The sequence below is a fragment of the Pelophylax lessonae genome (genome assembly GCF_965119305.1).
Source record: "Pelophylax lessonae genome assembly, chromosome: 11".
Classification (NCBI taxonomy): Eukaryota; Metazoa; Chordata; class Amphibia; order Anura; family Ranidae; genus Pelophylax; species Pelophylax lessonae.
This window is the reverse complement of record NC_138778.1, coordinates 36,984,291-37,002,565: the sequence shown is the minus strand read 5'-3', so window position 1 is coordinate 37,002,565 and position 18,275 is coordinate 36,984,291. Positions and strand designations below refer to the sequence as shown.

General features: G+C 46.3%; 1 protein-coding gene across 1 annotated transcript in view; it reads left to right on the top strand.

Moving 5' to 3' along the window:
• The first annotated feature begins 1,082 nt into the window (after window positions 1-1,082).
• RPN2 (ribophorin II) overlaps window positions 1,083-18,275 on the top strand; it is a 60,648-nt gene continuing 43,455 nt past the window's right edge. Inside the window, exons 1-4 of the mRNA XM_082272058.1 lie at window positions 1,083-1,154; window positions 11,448-11,641; window positions 13,784-13,879; window positions 13,979-14,154. Coding sequence (XP_082128184.1) covers window positions 1,145-1,154; window positions 11,448-11,641; window positions 13,784-13,879; window positions 13,979-14,154 — 476 coding nt within the window. The 5' untranslated portion in view covers window positions 1,083-1,144. The remainder of the gene's footprint in view (window positions 1,155-11,447; window positions 11,642-13,783; window positions 13,880-13,978; window positions 14,155-18,275) is intronic.

Genomic DNA, 18,275 nt, shown 5'->3' with positions numbered 1-18,275 from the left:
GGTGCCTTAGCTGCCATTACACTAGAAATTGTGTCCTGGCGCCTGGGCTTTTGTCAGTGCCAGGTGCCTTAGCTGCCATTACACTAGAAATTGTGTCCTGGCGCCTGGGCTTTTGTCAGTGCCAGGTGCCTTAGCTGCCATTACACTAGAAATTGTGTCCTGGCGCCTGGGTTTTTGTCAGTGCCAGGTGCCTTAGCTGCCATTACACTAGAAATTGTGTCCTGGCGCCTGGGCTTTTGTCAGTGCCAGGTGTCTTAGCTGCCATTACACTAGAAATTGTGTCCTGGCGCCTGGATTTTTGTCAGTGCCAGGTGCCTTAGCTGCCATTACACTAGAAATTGTGTCCTGGCGCCTGGGTTTATGTCAGTGCCAGGTGCCTTAGCTGCCATACACTAGAAATTGCGTCCTGGCGCCTGGGCTTTTGTCAGTGCCAGGTGCCTTAGCTGCCATTACACTCGGGCGGGTCACGTGCTACTTGATATGACTGTTATATTTTTTTCTTTATGACAGGACGTACAGTTAGAATATAGTGATGTCATTCATTCAGCTCACTATAATATGTGGCCACATCCTTACTTTACGTGTACAGATCTCCACTATCATCCCCTCCCTCCTCACACAACTTCTCTGACAGAAGTTACAGAGGGAGACCAATCAGGCGCCCACACGTCACCCCATTGGTCAGCGCACCTGCCAATCACTCACATCAGGCGCCGACATCCCACCCCCCTTAACCTGAGCGGGTTAACTCTCCTGTGGTGACGAGGACAACATTAATCCCCGCCCCTCTGTCTCGGATTGTCAGCCGATTGCACCAATCACGCACAGACACATGCACGTCGCGCCCGCCTTTATTTGGCGCCGACCATTCCCTGACATGGACAGGGGGGGACATAGTGGAATAGATCACATACAGCGGCGGTATTTCAGTTTCTCTTGGCTTTAGTATAATAAAATGACTGGAAATAACGTATAATATTTATAGCCTGTTTATCTGGTGTCTGAACATGTTGGCCGGTGATACATAAAGCTTTAGTCTCTCGTGGTGTCACCCCCATCCCGCCCAGTCTATGTGTTTTCCCCGGCGAGCACCGGAAATCGTGTGAGGAGGGGGCGGAGGACGCTGTGAGGGGGAGCGGACAACATGGCAGCGAGTGAGTAGCTGAGTGTGGAAGGGATTCAATGAATTGGGGGGTGGTGGAGGGTGTTTTATAGGGTGTGGGCGGCCAGCTGCTGCTGTACTACAAGTCCCAGCATTTCCTGCTGGCTGATAGCTCTGTGCAGCTGTTTGTGGCCTTGCACTGGTCAGCCTTCTGGTGTGTGAGGCCTTACTTGTCATCCTCCTATAGAGACTAATGGGGGATCACTCATTGTATACACAAAGCCAGGTGTCCTCAGAGTTCTAGTATATAGAACAGACAAGGGGGATCTTCCTAGATCAGGGGTCTTCAAATTATGGCCCTCTAGTTGTTCAGGAACTACAATTCCCATCATGCCTCTTCAGGTCTGTGAATGTCAGAGTTTTACAATGCCTCATGGGATGTGTAGTTCCGCAACAGCTGGAGGGCTGTAGTTTGGAAACAGAGATTAGGTGGGATCCAGAGACTAGGTGGGATCTTACCATTTCATGAAGGGGGGTCAGGTGGGATCTTACCATTTAATGAAGGGGGGTCAGGTGGGATCTTACCATTTCATGAAGGGGGGGAGGAAGCTTTAGAAATACAGAATAATTCCATGAATGGACATTTAATAAATAGTTACAATAATCCGGTGTGGAATAATGGAACTTTGTATACACCGTACCTGGGAACGATGCCCCTGGGGGGGTAGAAATCTCTGAAATACACGCCGCTATTCCAGAGATCTCCCCCTGCTGACCCACCGGTCTGAACATTGTTAACACAGGAGGTCAGCACGGGTGACATTCTGAGGCCGCTTTGACTTGTATGTGTGAATACAAAGCGTTCTCTGATTGGACAAGGTGGAGAGCGTAATGTCACTGCCCTACCCCTCCACCTTGTCCAATCAGAGTGCATCTATTCAGAAGATGCAAAGCATTTGGGATTGACCGATTATCGGCAAAGCCAATATATCGAGGGCCAATATGCACTTTCCCCGATATACCGGAATCGGCCCCGGAGGTTACCGATATTGCTGATATTTCGGAAAAGTGCTGTACTGGAGTGATGGCTGCAGCTAGAGGCATCACCCCGGTACCGGCGTCCATAGCCGATGGTCGGCTGTCTTGTAATGACAACCGATGCGGCTGAGAAGCCGTTCGGCTTTCATTACAAAGAACGGGAGGGGACGCCCCTCCCGCCACCTTCCGCAGCTCGCCCGGTTCTCCCATCCCACCAGGAGACTCGGGCAACCAGCCTGCATGGCCGCCAAAGACCCGATCAAAGTCACATTCGGGTCTCCATGCAAAAACCCAGAAGTGATGTCATGACATCACTTCTGGGTACTGTCTGGTGCCAGATTTGAAAAAATGACAGCATTCAAAACAGCCAAACTTGGCGTTTTAAATGCTTTTAAGTGCAGAGGAGGGGTTTGGGGACCCCAGATCCCTCCACAATAGTACCTGTCTAGTAAAAAAAAAAAAAAAGTTTAAATGTACGAAAATATCCACCGATACATGATGACCAAAATATCGGTATCCGCAATGAAAAAAACTATATCAGTCGATCCCTACAAAGTATCCAATGCCAAGCGGGCGAGCTCCTGTGTTCACAATGCGGCAGGGATGGGCAATTCATTTTCCAAAGGGGCTATGTGAGAAACTGAATGTTGTGTAGGGCTGAACTTAAAATAGTTCTAAAGGATGAAGGTTTCTACCTTCAAGCATTCTATGCTGTAAGGTAAAAAAAAAAGAAAAGCACATTGCTGGCTCGAGATGGGGCTCAAGTAAGTATTGAAGGGGGTTTGGTGGGGAGCAGCACACAGAAGGTTTTTGTTTGTTTTTTACCTTACAGCATAGAATGCATGAAGGTAAAAAAACCTTCAGCTTTTAGAACCACTTTAAAATTGGTACAGCTGGGATTTCTGCAGATTCTGACCCGGAGTGAAGAACCGGTGCACAGCTTCTGGGATTCGCAGCGTTCAGGCAATAACACAGGAGGAAGCATATTCTACCACTGCGTTCCTCCACCGCGTTCCTCCACCGCATGCATATCACAAATGCTTACCAGAACAATTTCACTCTCCAAATCAGAGAAGTCAAAAATTGCCTTAAGAAGAGTTGGTTCACACTGGGGCGACACGACTGTACTACTTCGGGGGCGACTTGTGCATTCCCATGCGCCAAGACTTCGGAGCGACTTGCAGGGACTTCACATAATGGAAGTATATGCAAGTCGCTCCAGGTCGCCCTGAAGTAGTACAGGACCCTTTTTCTAAGTCGGAGCGACTTGTGTCGCTCCTATTAGAACGGGTCCTGTAGCGGTCAATGGACCGCGAGGGAGCGCGACTTGTCAGGTATGGCAAGTCGCCTGACAACTCACGCTAGCGTGAATTGACTCTTAAGGCCCCTTTCACACAGGGAGTCCGTCAGGTGGACTCTGTTTTTCTCAGCGGGGGATCGATCCGCTGATCCCCCACTAAGCAAGCGGATGACAGCTGTGTCTCCACGCTGTGTGCAGGGACACAGCTGTCAGTTCCCCATTCTTCTCTATGGGGGAATCGGATGGGAACGGACCGTCTGTCAGTTCTAATCCGATCCTCCAGACGGACGGAGAATAGGGTTTCCATATGTCTGGTTTTGACGGATCGGATGTCAGCGGACATGACTCCGATGCCCCATAGAGATGTATGGAGCGTTCGTTCAGATCCGCCAAAAAAACTGACAGGCAGATCTGAACGGACTCCCTGTGTGAAAGGGGCCTAAGTATAACCAGACTCCCATCACAGATAAGCTAGGGATTTCCCACTCCAGGGAAAATCCACCAATCAACCTCTGGTTTACCAATATATTCTAAAAGAAAAAACCAGGAGATGGCAATGTCATGAGCGAGGGCTCCACCCTTCATGTTTTGTCACAATTGACGTTTTCCAGAGCATGGACCCCCCCTAACCAGATATTTTTCTTACTATTCACTTAGTATATCTTCATTTCTGACTTAGAAGTATCAATTTACCAATTTGTATCTGTTGGTGTGTTTGCAACTCTGATTTATTACACCTTTCAGTGTGAGCAAGCTTTTTTTTTTTTTTTTTTTTTTCACTAACACAGGAAGAACTTGGCCAGGAGGAACAGAGTGGCAGGAGGGTGTCGAGGCATCTTCTTGGCAACGCTCTCCTGGCAGAACTGCGCCTTCCCTCTGTACTGATCTACTCAGGCTCTCTCCTTCCCGTTCCAGCAGCCCTCCACATGGACATTTTTCACCATGTCTCTCTGAGCCGGTCAGCTTCCTCAGTAAATTCGCTGATAGGTTCAGGGAGGCATGCTGATAATTGAGGCATCAAGGGTCGGATGTGGCCCTGGGGCTACAGTATGCTCAGATCTGCAGGGGTGCAAATGGAGACCACTGGAGTAGCAGTATCTACTTAAAATGGTTCTAAAGGCACAATTTTTTATTTTTTTTTTATCTCAATGCATTCTATGCATTAAGATAAAAAAATCCTTCTGTGCTCAGCCCTGCTAATACTTACCTGAGCTCCATCTCGATCCAGCAATGTTGCATGATAGTCTGGGCTGTCCTGGACACTCCCTCCTCATTGGCTGAGACAGCAGTGGGCGCTGCTGTCAGTCAGTGAGCCAATGGGGCGGGGCTGAGCCGTGGCCCCAGGGGGGGTGACCCCCCCCCCCCCCCCCCGCCAGAACACTCCAGTCAGCGATCTCTGCCATTGGCTGAGAGCGCTGTTCAGGATTCAGTCAGCTGCTGGTTTTGCAGCATGATCTTCCAACAGAAGCCAGACAGACCGACATACACACGGGATGAATGTCGGATGTTTTTTTTCTTTTTTTTTTTCTTTTCTTTAACCAGCAAATGTCTTGTGACATTCGGCCTGTGTGTACCCGGCTTTAGTGTCCATTCACACTACTGCGACTTGTCAGCCTGACAAGTCGCGGTCCATGCAGTGCTACAGGGCCGGTTCTAATAGGAACGAGTCGCTCTGACTTAGAAAAAGGGTCCTGTACTACTTCGGGGTGACCTCGGAGCGACTAGCATAGACATTCATATGAAGTCCGTGCAAGTCGCGCCGAAGTCGCAGTGTACGTGACTTCACAGGTCGCCCTCGAAGTCGGAGTGACCTAGTGTGAACCGGCACTTAGTCCCCGTTCACACTAAGGCGACCTGTGAGGCGTAGGTCGCCTGCCATAGAGAAGCTGTGGACCCGTTCTAATAGGAGCGACACAAGTCGCTCCGACTTAGAAAAAGGGTCCGGAGCTTCTTTGGGGCGACCCGGAGGCGACCGCCATAGACTTCAATGTTATGAAGTCCTTGGCGGCCGCTCCGAGGTCGCGGCGTGCTGCTCGCACGCGACCGCGGAGGTCGCCCCCCCAAGTCGGATCGCCCCTATGTGAACGGGGCCTTAGTGTGACAGGTTTGTTATTTTTAAACAAGAAAAAAAAAAACAAGACTTTAATCACTTTAAGTGATTCCCAGCTTCCAGAAGTATCAGACAGGTATGGAATATGCGGAGTTACATTATACCAAGCTGGATTAATGTAACTATGTATAACATATCCATACCTGGCATTTCTCTTCAGAGTGTATCTAAAGCCAAAACTTTTATCATTCTGCATAGAGTAGGGGAGGGTTAAGGGAGAAGTTCCTCTTTAGTTACGGTTAACACCTGTATTTAGGGTGTAGCCTGTTACTATGTAACATCCCTGCTCACCCTCTGATCATGACAGTGGGTACGGGGTTTTTTTCCCAGCACCCGCTTTCACATTTTAAAAACAGCTCAGCTGTGCAGGGCTCCGCCCACACAGCCGCATCATTTATTGATGGACATCTGTAAATGAGAAAACTACAAGCCCCATCTTCCACAGCAGCGAGACCCCTTGTAGTTCTCAGTGAACTACCCTCATAGTTCTCTGACCCTTCCTGCAACTAAAACAGTCTGCTTGTACAGAGGTACGGGCAGAGAGATGTTATCAGTAGGAGTCTGATATTGTACCCGCCATCCGCTGATTGCAGGCTCCGAGTCTGATTGATATTGTACCCCCCATCCGCTGATTGCAGGCTCCGAGTCTGATTGATATTGTACCCCCCATCCGCTGATTGCAGGCTCCGAGTCTGATTGATATTGTACCCCCCATCTAGGGATGCACCGAATAATCGGCGGCCGAACATTATTCGGCCGAAAATAGGGAAAATGGCACTTTCGGTGTTCGGCCGAATAAATCAAAAGGCCGAATAATTTAAGCCGAACAATGTCTCTCACCTCATTGCGGCTCGCGGTCCTCTATTATGTCCTCTGCAGTAACCCTCTGATATGTATGCATTCTCTGTAGCTTCCGCCCTGACCGCGGCTCGCGGCTCCCTTCCCGCTGGTGTCCTGTCCGGCCGCGTAGGGGGGTGTGACGTCACGCGCGCGTCCCGCCCCCTGCTCCTGACGTGCAGCTCCTTCACACTTGGTCCACGCCCTGCCCCCCCTGTTCGCGGCATTTGGCTCTGGCTGCAGTTATAGAGGTATGTGATGTGCAGCTGAGCACATTTGGGAGAGAAGAATACAGTTGCTGGCAGCTGCACAAGCATTAGTGTGCAGACTGCCATATGTTGTTGCCACAGTGCCCTATAAAGTGCCCCTTGACATAAAATGTGGCCATCAGCGTGCCCCTTATTTTATGCTAAGGGACATGCTGATGAGCATATTTTATGTTAAGGGGCACTCTGATGGGCATATTTCATTTTAAGGGGCACGCTAATGGGCATATTTTATGTTAAGAGCAATGCTGATTTAAATGTTTTGTTTTGCCCATCAGCGTGCCCCCTGACATAAAATGTGCCCATCAGCGTGCCCCCTGACATAAAATGTGCCCATCAGAGTGCCCCCTAACATAAAATGAGCCCATCAGTGTGCCCCTTATTTTATGCTAAGGGACATGCTGATGAGCATATTTTATGTTAAGGGGCACTCTGATGAGCATATTTTATGTTAAGGGGCACGCTAATGAGCATATTTTATGTTAAAAAATGCGAAACACCGCGTTCGGTATTCGGCCTTCGGCCAAGCATTTTATTATTATTCGGCTTCGGCTTCGGCCAAGAATTTCATTTCGGTGCATCCCTACCCCCATCCGCTGATTGCAGGCTCCGAGTCTGATTGATATTGTACCCCCCATCCGCTGATTGCAGGCTCCAAGGTTTTAAAAAAAAAAAAAAACTATAAATGCACATTTGTATTTGCAAAATTATGTGCATTTATAATTTATTATTATTATTATTATTTTTCAATAAAGCTGAGCTTTTTACTTTTTTTTTGTCCAACCCTTTTATTGAGAATGAAAAGAAATACAATGCCATAAACACCCATGCAAGGGGGCCTTGTACAATTTTATACGCATGAAAATCACTTCTACATGAAAATAATCAATTGTCAAAAAAAGGCGGGTGCATACATGGTTGTATAAAGAGCCAATACGAAGATTGAAAAATGTGGCCACATGACGCCATCGGCCTAAACAACTGGCAGGGTCAGGAGACCCAGGTTGTAAAAATATTAGAAAGAAGCCAGAAAGGGGGGAGGGGGGAAGCGGGCTCAGAAAATAAAGGTGAACTTGGCTTTTAAAACTGCTGTTTATTTTTGCCATCTGCGTCCCATTATGTAGATTTCCTTTCAATTCCTGTCCTGTAGACACAACAAGTGAAAGGAAATCAACCTGATGTGAGGGAAATCCCCTCTTATCCCCATTTATACTTCAGCTGAGCGTCCTTGGTCATTTGTACAGCTGTGTTTATGTACATTTCAGGCTGGAGCAATTTATGTTTTTTTTTTGTTTTTTTTAGCCAATTGAAAGCTAGTTAATAAGCAAGAATCTGCATATTTTTGTTTGTGTGTTTTTCAGGCACTCCTATTTAGGGTGTTTTTTACTCATCAGCAATGACCTGCATATTTCCAACACTTAGAGATCACCGCTAAGGGATATAGACAACGATTGTTTTCTGTGTGCCTCATTCACATCCCAGCACACCTCATGCCACCACACAGCAAGTAGCACAATGTATTGATGTGCTGCGCAGGGACATGAATGAAGTGTTGCTATGCAACACTTAAAGCAAAGCTCCACCCAAAAGGGGAAGCTCCGCTTGTTTGCCTCCTCCCCTCCCCCCTCCGCTGCCACATTTGGCACCTTTCAGTTGGGTGGGGGGTACCTGGTTTTGACAGGTCCTCGCTCCCACTTCTGGCTGACTTTGCGGCGGCAAATCAGTTGGAAGTTCAGCCACCACCTCCTCTTTCCCCCGCCACCAGGCCATTCACAAAGAGCAGCGCTCTTTGCACATGCGCAGTAGAAAACCGGCTGTGAACCCACAGGGCTTCACTGCCAGTTTCCCTTAGCCAAAATGGCGGCGGCAGGACCCGACAGCCAATTAAAAAAATCGGCTCGGGTGAGGACATCGCTGGATTTGTGGACAGGTAAGTGTTCTGATATTAAAATTCTTTAGCTACAGTATTTTGTAGCTGATGATTATTAATTTTTTCAGAAGGAGCCTGGAGCTGTGCTGTAAAATAAAGTTAAAGAGGAGGTCTGGCCCCTCCACAAAAAAACGTAAAAGTCAGCAGCTACCCATAATGTAGCTGCTTACTTTAATATTAGGACACTTACCTGTCCTGGAATCCAGCAATGTTGACACCCCAGCCAGTGCTTCTATCGCCTCTCGGGTGCTGCCGCCGCCATTGCCTGTAAGGGAAACCGGCAGTCAAGCCTTGCAGCTGTACAGCTGGCTCCCTACGGCGAGGGAAAGAGAAGGGGGTTGAACTTCTGGGTAATCTCGCCGTGGCGAGCTCTTCCTGTAATCGGGATGTGTACCTGTCAAAACAGGTAGCCCCCCCCCCCCCCCCCGAAAGGTGCAAAAGCCCCCGGGGAGGGAGGGGGGGCAGATAAACTGAGCTTCCACTTTTGGGTGGAACTCTGCTTTAAGGGAAAAAAAAAAAGCAATGTGTTGTACTGAGACACGCATCACATTGCTCCTTGTTGGAGCCGCCGCCGTCAATAACCTGCATAGTAAAATGCTACACTTGGCTCCTGTACTGCTCCAAGCAATGAGCTCCAAGTAACACTACTCTTAAATAGAATTCATAGTGTCAAATGTTGAAGAGCTTCTGGTGGCGCGTCAAATCGGTCAGGTGTCGGTCAGGTGTGTAGACGGTTAGAACAAGTGTCCCCATTGGAAGATTTCTCTACTATTCCTGTTCTGGTGATAACTCAACATTTTGGGTCTTACCCTTAGAGACATTGGTGATCAGGGAGGTCATATTAGGGGGAGGGAATGTTCCTAACACAGAGCTATAAGAGGGGTGGCCATAATCCCTCACCACTCTTTCCACATCTAAAAAGAAAGAAAAAGTTTTGTCTTTAGATACATTTTATAGCCCAACTCCTTTATTACTTTACTTGAATAGCTTTTGGGGCCAAGCTGGCCCAAATTGACTACCATATTTACTTTAATAACCATTGCATTGTAAAAATGTTCTATCCCGTTTCTTGGTGCTGCTGCACTATTTACAGGAAGCTTTGTATTCTGTGAGTGAATTCAAGGCTTCCTCTGATTGGCAGAGGGGGGTGGATGACGTCATGATCTTCAGCCTATCTTATGTCTTGTTGCCAGAACACAGTGCTGTATACTGTATGTAGGTGAGGGTTAATATATAGCAGGGATCCTCAAACTAAGGCCCTCCAGCTGTTGCGGAACTACACATCCCATGAGGCATTGTAAAACTCTGACATTCACAGACATGGCTAGGCATGATGGGAATTGTAGTTCCTAAACAACTGGAGGGCCATAGTTTGCAGACCCCTGATATATAGCATGCTCAGCGGGCGCATCAGTTAGGCTACATTCACACCTGAGCGTAGCGTTTTCGCGCATTTTTTACCGCGATTTTTAACGCAATTTTTGTGCAGGCGTTTTTAGATTGAATAGAGACCAATGGAAAATGCCTGTAATCTGCCCAAAAAGAAGCTCATGTACTTTTTGGGCGTTTTGCTCACAGCGTCAAAACGCTCAGATGTGAACAGGGGCCATTGAAATGAATAGGATTTGTCTTGTTGGGCGTTTTGGGAGCTGATCCTAGAGCAGAAAAACGCCCCAAAACGCCTAGATGTGAACGGAGCCTAAGTAAAATAAATAGTTTGTTTGGAAACTTTTTTTTTTTCACGTTTGGCTGGGGGGGAGTTAGAATTTTTCTCCTGGATTTTAACGCACATGGGTCTATTTATAAATGGTTTTTACTAGAGCTGCATGATTCTGAATAAAATGAAAATCACGTTTATTTGCTTAGAATAAAGTTTACAAATCTTGGCGTAACATACTCTTTCACATTATACAGAAAAATTAGACTAAATGTTACTGGTTTTCTTTTTTTTTTTTTTTTTTTTTTTTTTTTCAAAAAAGTTGCATTTGAAAGACCTCTGCACAAATATGGTGTGACATAAAATATTGCAACGGTCGCCATTTTCTTCTCTAGGGTCTCTGCTAAAAAAATACAATGTTTGGGGGTTCTAAGTAATTTTTTAGCAAAAAATACTGATTTAAACTTGTAAGCAACAAGTTTCAGAAAAAGGCTTAGGCTGTAAGAGGTTAAACTGCCCTCATTTACAGATGGATAGTTATTTCCCAGCACATTTGCCAGAGGCTTTTTTTTTTTTTTTTTGACAGCTATGAGTGAGCAGAGAACAGCTCTGCTCTGTATGAATCGAGGAAATGCCGGATTAAAGAGGTTGTAAACCTCAGAAAAAAAAACCCTGAAAGACAAAGGCATAATGAGCTAATATGCATCGCATATTAATAAAATAATTACATTGCCATTATCCACATACAGAAATAGAAGGAACAATGTAAATTACACAGTGTGTGTGTGTTTAGTACCACTTTAAGCTTTGCTGTGCCCCACCTTTTAAATTCTGCCTCCCTGTTGCCCTTTTAGGGCATAAACGGAATGTTTTCCCCATTCTTCCATGCGATTACATGACTGCAAAGCTACTTCTCCCCTGTGTAATTTGCAGCTGGTGGGAGGGAACTCTCGTCGCCTCCAACAATGCCTAGAGCATGGGAACACCCATGGGTGATGTCACTGGTGTGAATAATTCAGACCCGTTGTCGCCCCCCAAAAAAGGTGGGGTGTGGTATCACTAAAACATTTTATGTTAGGATAAAGCAACCTGAAACGCATGTGTATTTTGACATTTGTTTCAATAATTGATCTTCCTTTGTGTGCACCGCCATGAGACGGGGTTCTGAGAGAATTATTTAACAGCCACTGTTCTTTTCTTTCTGTAGATCCACGTTTGGTGTTCTTCCAGGCATTTGCCCTTCTTGCCAGTGTCCAAGCCTTGACTCCAAGCCACTACCTGAGCCAGACCGATGTGGAAAGACTTAAAGGGGTTCTAGAACATCCATTGTCTAACTTGGAGAACGCTTATTACTACATTGTGGGATTTGAGCACCTGGGTGCCAGCATATCCGATGAAAAGGTGAGTGTGTTGAGCAAGCTGTGGGCAATAATTACTAAGTATTAGTCCTGACTGCTTCATATATACTTTTTAGGTTAGTTTTTAAATTGAATCTTACCTCTGAAGTTTCGCCCAAATTACTTTATCAGTCCACATTTACAAGGAAGGGAGACTAGGGGCAGTTTACTAACCAGAATGTTCACGCATCAACTGTAAAAAGCAAGTCTCCCCACCTTGTGGAGTTCATATGGATGCAAATTGTTGACATCCGCTACTATCTGCACTGTTGATGTGACCTAAAGCCTAGTGCATTATTACAGGTTTGTTGTATAAATCAAAACATACAGCCATTGTATGACATTAAGTGCCGGTTCACGTTTGCGAATATGCAGCGTGATCTCGCATCGCATCCGCACCACTGGCAGTTCACACTGCCATATGCGATACGCAGGGGGTGTCAATTAAAAGTTAACGACACCCCCAGTTGCGATCGCAGTGCGATCTGCAAGTTCGCACAGAATCGGATCGCACTAGTGTGAACCACCATGCGATCCAATTCTGCGGATAAAAAAAAAGCCTCATGTGCGAGTTTAGTGCGGATGCGGTGCGAATTTAGCCATACAAAATGTATGGCTGAAATTTGCACCGCACATGAGATCGCATGTCATTTAGGAGCAGTGCACTCCGAATTACATCCGATCTCCGCGATCGCACAAATGTGAACCGGGGGTAAATTTCAATCCAGTGCAGGAATAGCATGGCCTTCATCAGAGCTCTGAAGGAGGAGTGTGCGTCCCCCCCAAAACACGTCCGGTTGCCAGTGCAGCGTTATGGTGTGTTTAGCCACGCTATTTCTGCACTGGTTTGAAATTTAAGCCTAGTACATAGGCCGAATGTTGGACAGGCCGGGTGTACTGCAACCAGCTTCTGTTGAAGGGGCATGATCGAAAAAGGTCTACCAATCAGCGCTCTGTCAATGGCTGGGAGTGCTGACCAAAGTGTTCTGGTGGGGGGGGGGGGGCTGTCCCCCTCTCAGAGCACAATAGAACAGCAGGGGAGATCGCTGTGCTAACATTGCATAGTTAGTACAGCGGCTCCTCCTGAATTGTCCTTTTTTCGTTCAGCCCTGTTGGGTTAAAAAAAATAAAAAAAATAGTGTGAATGAGGCTTTAGTGTCATACAGCGGCTGTATGTTTTGTTTTATACAATAAAACTTTGGTTTGCACTAGTGCGCCCTGTGTGCTCTTTTACAGTTGTCTATTAGATTCCCCGGTCTGAGGAGAGCTGCATTGATGATATTCCATTGCTTTTGATGATCCACTGCACAAGTAGACTCTAAGGCAGAACTCTGTGCTGAAAGTGTTTGTGCCATTAGGGGAAACATGTTATTAGAGAAAGGTGAAGGTGGCTGTTGCTACCTCCTAATTCTGATACTTGGAGCCACTGACCTGAATTCAATGTTCAGATAAGGCCTTTTTTATGGTTTTCTTCTGTATACTTCTTTGGGTCAATTACTCAAAGTATTAAAGTCTAAAGCCCCGTACACACGCACAGATTGTTGGCCGTAAATTGTCGGCCACTGTCCGATCGGCTAATTGTCGGCTTGTTAGTATGATGCTTCCGACAACCAACTGTGACTTTTTGGCTATAAAATTTTTGTTGGCCAACAGAATGGCTGATTGTTCTTCAGTCAGTACAGATTTCGGCAGACAAAAATCAGATGAGCAAGACTGGGCATGCTCAGAGAAGAAAAAACACACGGAAAGTAAACCATCACATGACATCACTTCTGAAGTTGGTTTTTGTTGGCCAACAAAAGTCCAGTGCAAGTCTAGAGCACATTTCAACCAACAAACAACACTGGACAAAAGACGGCCGATCGGTCGGCCAACAATCTGTGCGTGTGTACGGGGCTTAAGGGTCAAAAATTGTGTAATGTGTGTTTTAGGTGCAATTCTTTGTAAAACAAATCCTGCTTGCTGCATGTTTAATGCGCTGGATAAATTGTAAAAATGCATGTTATGTAGAGTTCAGTGGTAACGTATCTAAAACACATGTAAAACACACCACACAGGTGGACTGGTCCTTACTATAAATTATCTAATTAGTATAATGTTGTAGTACATAGTAGATTGTAAGCATTGCATCTGCTCTTCGCCACAGGCTGCCTGTGATTTCATCCGCTCAAAAGTAGACGCCAGTAACGTGGATTCGCTGTTCTATGCCGCTCAATCCAGCCAAGGCCTGAACAACTGTGAGGTGGGTAACATGGTAGAATCAGTTGATTTACTTTATTTGTTATTTCTATTGCATGATAGTCTGATCTAACAAGTGCATTATGTCCTCAAACTCTCACAGGTACCTATCTCAAATGAAACCCGTGATTTGATCCTTGGTGCCATCAGTGAGGACTCCTCAGTCACGCAGATATACCATGCAGTGGGTGCCCTCGCAGGCTTTGGCCTCCCCCTGGCTTCACAGGAAGTAGTCGGTGCCCTCACCACCAGACTGAGCAAGGAAGAGAATGTCCTAGCGTAAGTAACTCTGTAGCATGCATTGTGCTAATTGGTGTTTTAATTTTTCTGCCTGCGGTAGAATACAGTTACCTGAAATGTAGCTAATATTGGTATTCTTTACACCTTTACCTACAGATGTCACAGGGGGATCAGCTAAGCCCTACTGTTTCAGAAGTTTAGGTTTTCTCATTCTTGGAATGAATATCATGTAGTTATAAAGCCTATTTTTTTTTTTTTTACATTAAAAATAAAAAGAGGGTAAACTTACCTGCTCTGTTCACAGAGCGGTCTCTTACTCCCTCTTCTGGAGTCCCCCACCAGCATTCTTCACCCCTGCTCTACTACCAGTGCCCCCTTCAGCAATCTGCGCACTGAAGGGTGCACCTGTGTAGGCTCGCTACCATGCTAGGGCTGTGTTCCCTTCTCTCTCCTCACAGGATTTGTCTCCTGCTGCTTTCAGAGCCTCCTTTGAATGCAGGAAAAGGGGACAGCGCTGCTGCAGAAGGGACAGTGCTGGATCGAGAGATTACTCGGGTAAGGGCTGGTTCACACTATGTACTACATGTGGTTCACACAGGAACGCTATGCCGATTCTGTGCGATTCACATGCTGTTCTGAGAAGTGCGTTTTTTTTTTTTTTTTTTTTTTTTTTTTCTTAGCCCGGAAATCACACTACACTGCACCAAATGTAGTACACGCAACCCTAATCCTAATGGTACCCCCACACACTGGGAACCGCACTGCACTTGCGGTTTCACTGTGGGCAGTGTTTTCAAAAATAATGCAAGGACCTTTTCCCTGCGTTTTCAAGAGCACAACAGTCCATCCAAATTGGCTGCCATCCCACGCAATATGCGGCTCGCAGAGCTTCACAAGTTTGTACCTAGCCTAAGGGCCATTTTGCATGTGTAGGTGTAAATTCTTATGGTCCTGGCTCCAAAAGTAACTACATAGTTACATAGTAGGTGAGGTTGAATAAAGACAATAGTCCATCCAGTTCAACCTGCGTAGGTGTGTGTGGCTGTAATCATCTCACATAGCCCTGAATGTTCTGATCCTTGAGATGTATGCCTAAAGGCCCGTACACACGTACCGATCGTCGGCATACAAACGTCGGCGGACGAAAGATCTGCCGATTGTACGCGTGTTAGTATGGTGCCTCCGACAGATGTCTGCGCACAATCCGCGGACAAAAGTCTTTCGTGCAAACATGAAAATTTTTGTCTGCGGACACCAGAACGGACGATTGTTCGCCTGTCAGCACAGAATTCGGCCGACAGACCGCAGATTTGCAAGACTGGGCATGCTCAGAAAATTAAAAACACAGGGAAAGTTAACCATTACATGACATCACTTCTGCAGTCAGCTGAAGTCTGCAGACAAAATTCTTGTGCTGTCCTTGTGCTGTCTTTGCACTTTTCAACAGACACCGACATCCCGGGGAGAAAAGACGAACATTTGTATGCCGACGATCGGTACGTGTGTACGGGGCTTAAGAGTCTTTTAAAAGCCACCATACTTCCCGCAGAAACCACCTCCTTGTGGTAGAGAATTCCACAATCTTGTAGCCCTAACGGTAAAGAACCCCCCACGTTGCCTGAGGTTAAAACGCTTCTCCTCTAATCGCATTGTATGCCCTCGAGTCCTCATGTAATCCCTTCGACTGAACAGCTTATTTTCTAAGCTGAGATCCCCATTGAGATATTTAAAAATTGCTATCATGTCCCCTCTCAGGCGTCTCTTCTCCAGGGAGAATAAATCAAGCGACATTTTTGAATTTCTTTAAACTGGGAAATATTAAAATGTTGCAGATAAATGTAATATTTCCAACTTCTACCCAGCAGCTGGAATTCTCCATTGTGTCAGGCTAATGTTAAAGAGCAGTATGGCTTTAAAAAATCGAAATAAACATTCATTCTCATGTTGATGGCTGCGGCACGGATCCCAGCTGCAGCTCTCCCCCTGCAGCCTCTAAAACCGAGAGTGATTAAATACCACTGATCACTCAGTTCTTGGTCTTCAGACTGCTGAGAGCTGGTCAGGGTCAGTCACTGGCTCTCTGCTCTGGCCCTCTACTGCTCACTGGAGCGCCGAGCTGTGTAGTGGGGTGGGAGCAGCTGGCTTAGTCTCCCAGTAGATCACTGACGATCCAGGCATCTAGGTGGATCCCAACTATAAAGTCAGGATCTTTCCCAAGCCTAGAGCAGATGAGTGACGTCAGCCGACAGCACGCTTTAGCCCGCTGTCAGCTGAAAACTGGTCACGGGAATGCAGAAGGAACTGCACTCCTGTGATCCATAGCAGAGGAATACCCAAAATGGCTTCGGCTCTACATCTCCTTTAATTGCTGTACTGAAATAAAAAAATAAAGTTAAAAGCTGAATATTTGAGGAAACCATTGTATGCATGTGAAAATCATAGATGTGTTATTGATCCCCCTTTTCTGCCCGCTTTGTAGGGTTCCTTATGGCCAAATATTCAGCTCCTTTTAACTGTATTTTTTTAGTACAGCATACCTGGCAGTCTGATTTATGTCAGGACTTTTGTGCTAAAAGCAGTACATTGTTTTGCATGGAAATCTGTTGTTTTATTTTTTAAACTCACCTTCCCCTGCGATTAACCACCCCCCCCCCCCACCCCGCCGTTCTCCCGCTATCCTCCCGCTCTGTGCTCGGCCAATGCCGGCACCTGTCTTCCGGTTTCCTTCCCTGCGAGCATTGCAACGTAGGGTGGTGGAACGGCGGCAATTTCAAAAAATGTATATACACCAAATGACATGATACAATGCTGTGATCCTAACGGATTACACTGTATCATGCCATTTCACCACAGGATTTCACCTGGTGACTTTTCCAGTGCCCTGCCTGTGCTTTTCCAGTTCTTTGTGCCTGGAAAATAGAGAATGACCGTGGCGTCCAAAAAGCGTTCTTTTTGCTCAAAATCACTTTTAGACAAACTGGAAAACAGCGACCGTGAAACGGAGTTACTTGAAGAACTGAGTGGTAGCGATTTGTGGGAAAATTTGTTGTCAGGTACGGAAAGTGGCGACAGCGACGATTCTGATGTCTCTTTCTGGCACATCGCTCCGTTGGAAATTCTAAAGAATCATTTGATAGCTTGTGGAATTTGGGAAGTAAATCAAATAATTCTTCAGAATTTCCAACGGAGCGATGTGCCAGAAAGAGACATCAGAATCGTCGCTGTCGTCACTTTCCGTACCTGATGACGAATTTTCCCACGAATCGCTCAGTTTTTCAAGTAACTCAGTTTCGCTGTCGCTGTTTTCCAGTTCGTCTAAAAGCACTTTTGCGCAAAAAGAATGCTTTTTGGACGCCATGGTCGTTCTCTATTTTCCAGGCACAAAGCACTGGAAAAGCACAGGCAGGGCACTGGAAAAGTCACCAGGTGAAATCCTGTGGTGAAATAACATGATACAGTGTAATCCGTTCACACCTTTGTATCATGTCATTTAGTGTATTTCCGTTTTTGAATTTGCCGCCGGTTCCACTCCCCCTGCGTCGCAACGCTCGCAATGAAGGAAACCGGAAGGCAAGTGCCCGGAATCGGCCATGCACAGAGCGGGGAGAGAGTGTGGGGAGGACGGCGGGGGATCGTAGGGAAGGGGAGTAATATTCTGGGGTAATCCCGAGTGTGGCTCGGGGTTACCGCTTTTGGTACTGAAAGTTAACCCCGAGCCACACTCGGGAATACCGCCAGGGAGGTTAAAGGGAGATGTATTGCCAAAGATATTTTGGCTATGCCTCTGCTATGGATTACAGGAGTGCAGTTCCTTCTGCATTCCTGGAGCTTTTTTTGATACATCTTGCTTCTTTCACATCAGCCCTGGAGGAGGTGGATTATCTGAAACATGTAGGCTTTTGGAGCAAAGCCATAACTGAATTGTTGCAAAAACTATATTTTCTGTGCTTTTCTATTTAGAGTTTTAGCACTTGTGTTTGCCACAACCAATTCCTAACTAATGTTCATGCTTTGCGGCTGCATATACATTAGCTAAAAAACAGCAGAGAAATATTTAGAATACGGTATTTAGTTGTTAGAGATGGCCCTCCAATAGGAAGTTTGTAAATGTAATGGCCGACTGGTCGTTTGTTTTACACTTAGCGGTTAGCTGATTCACT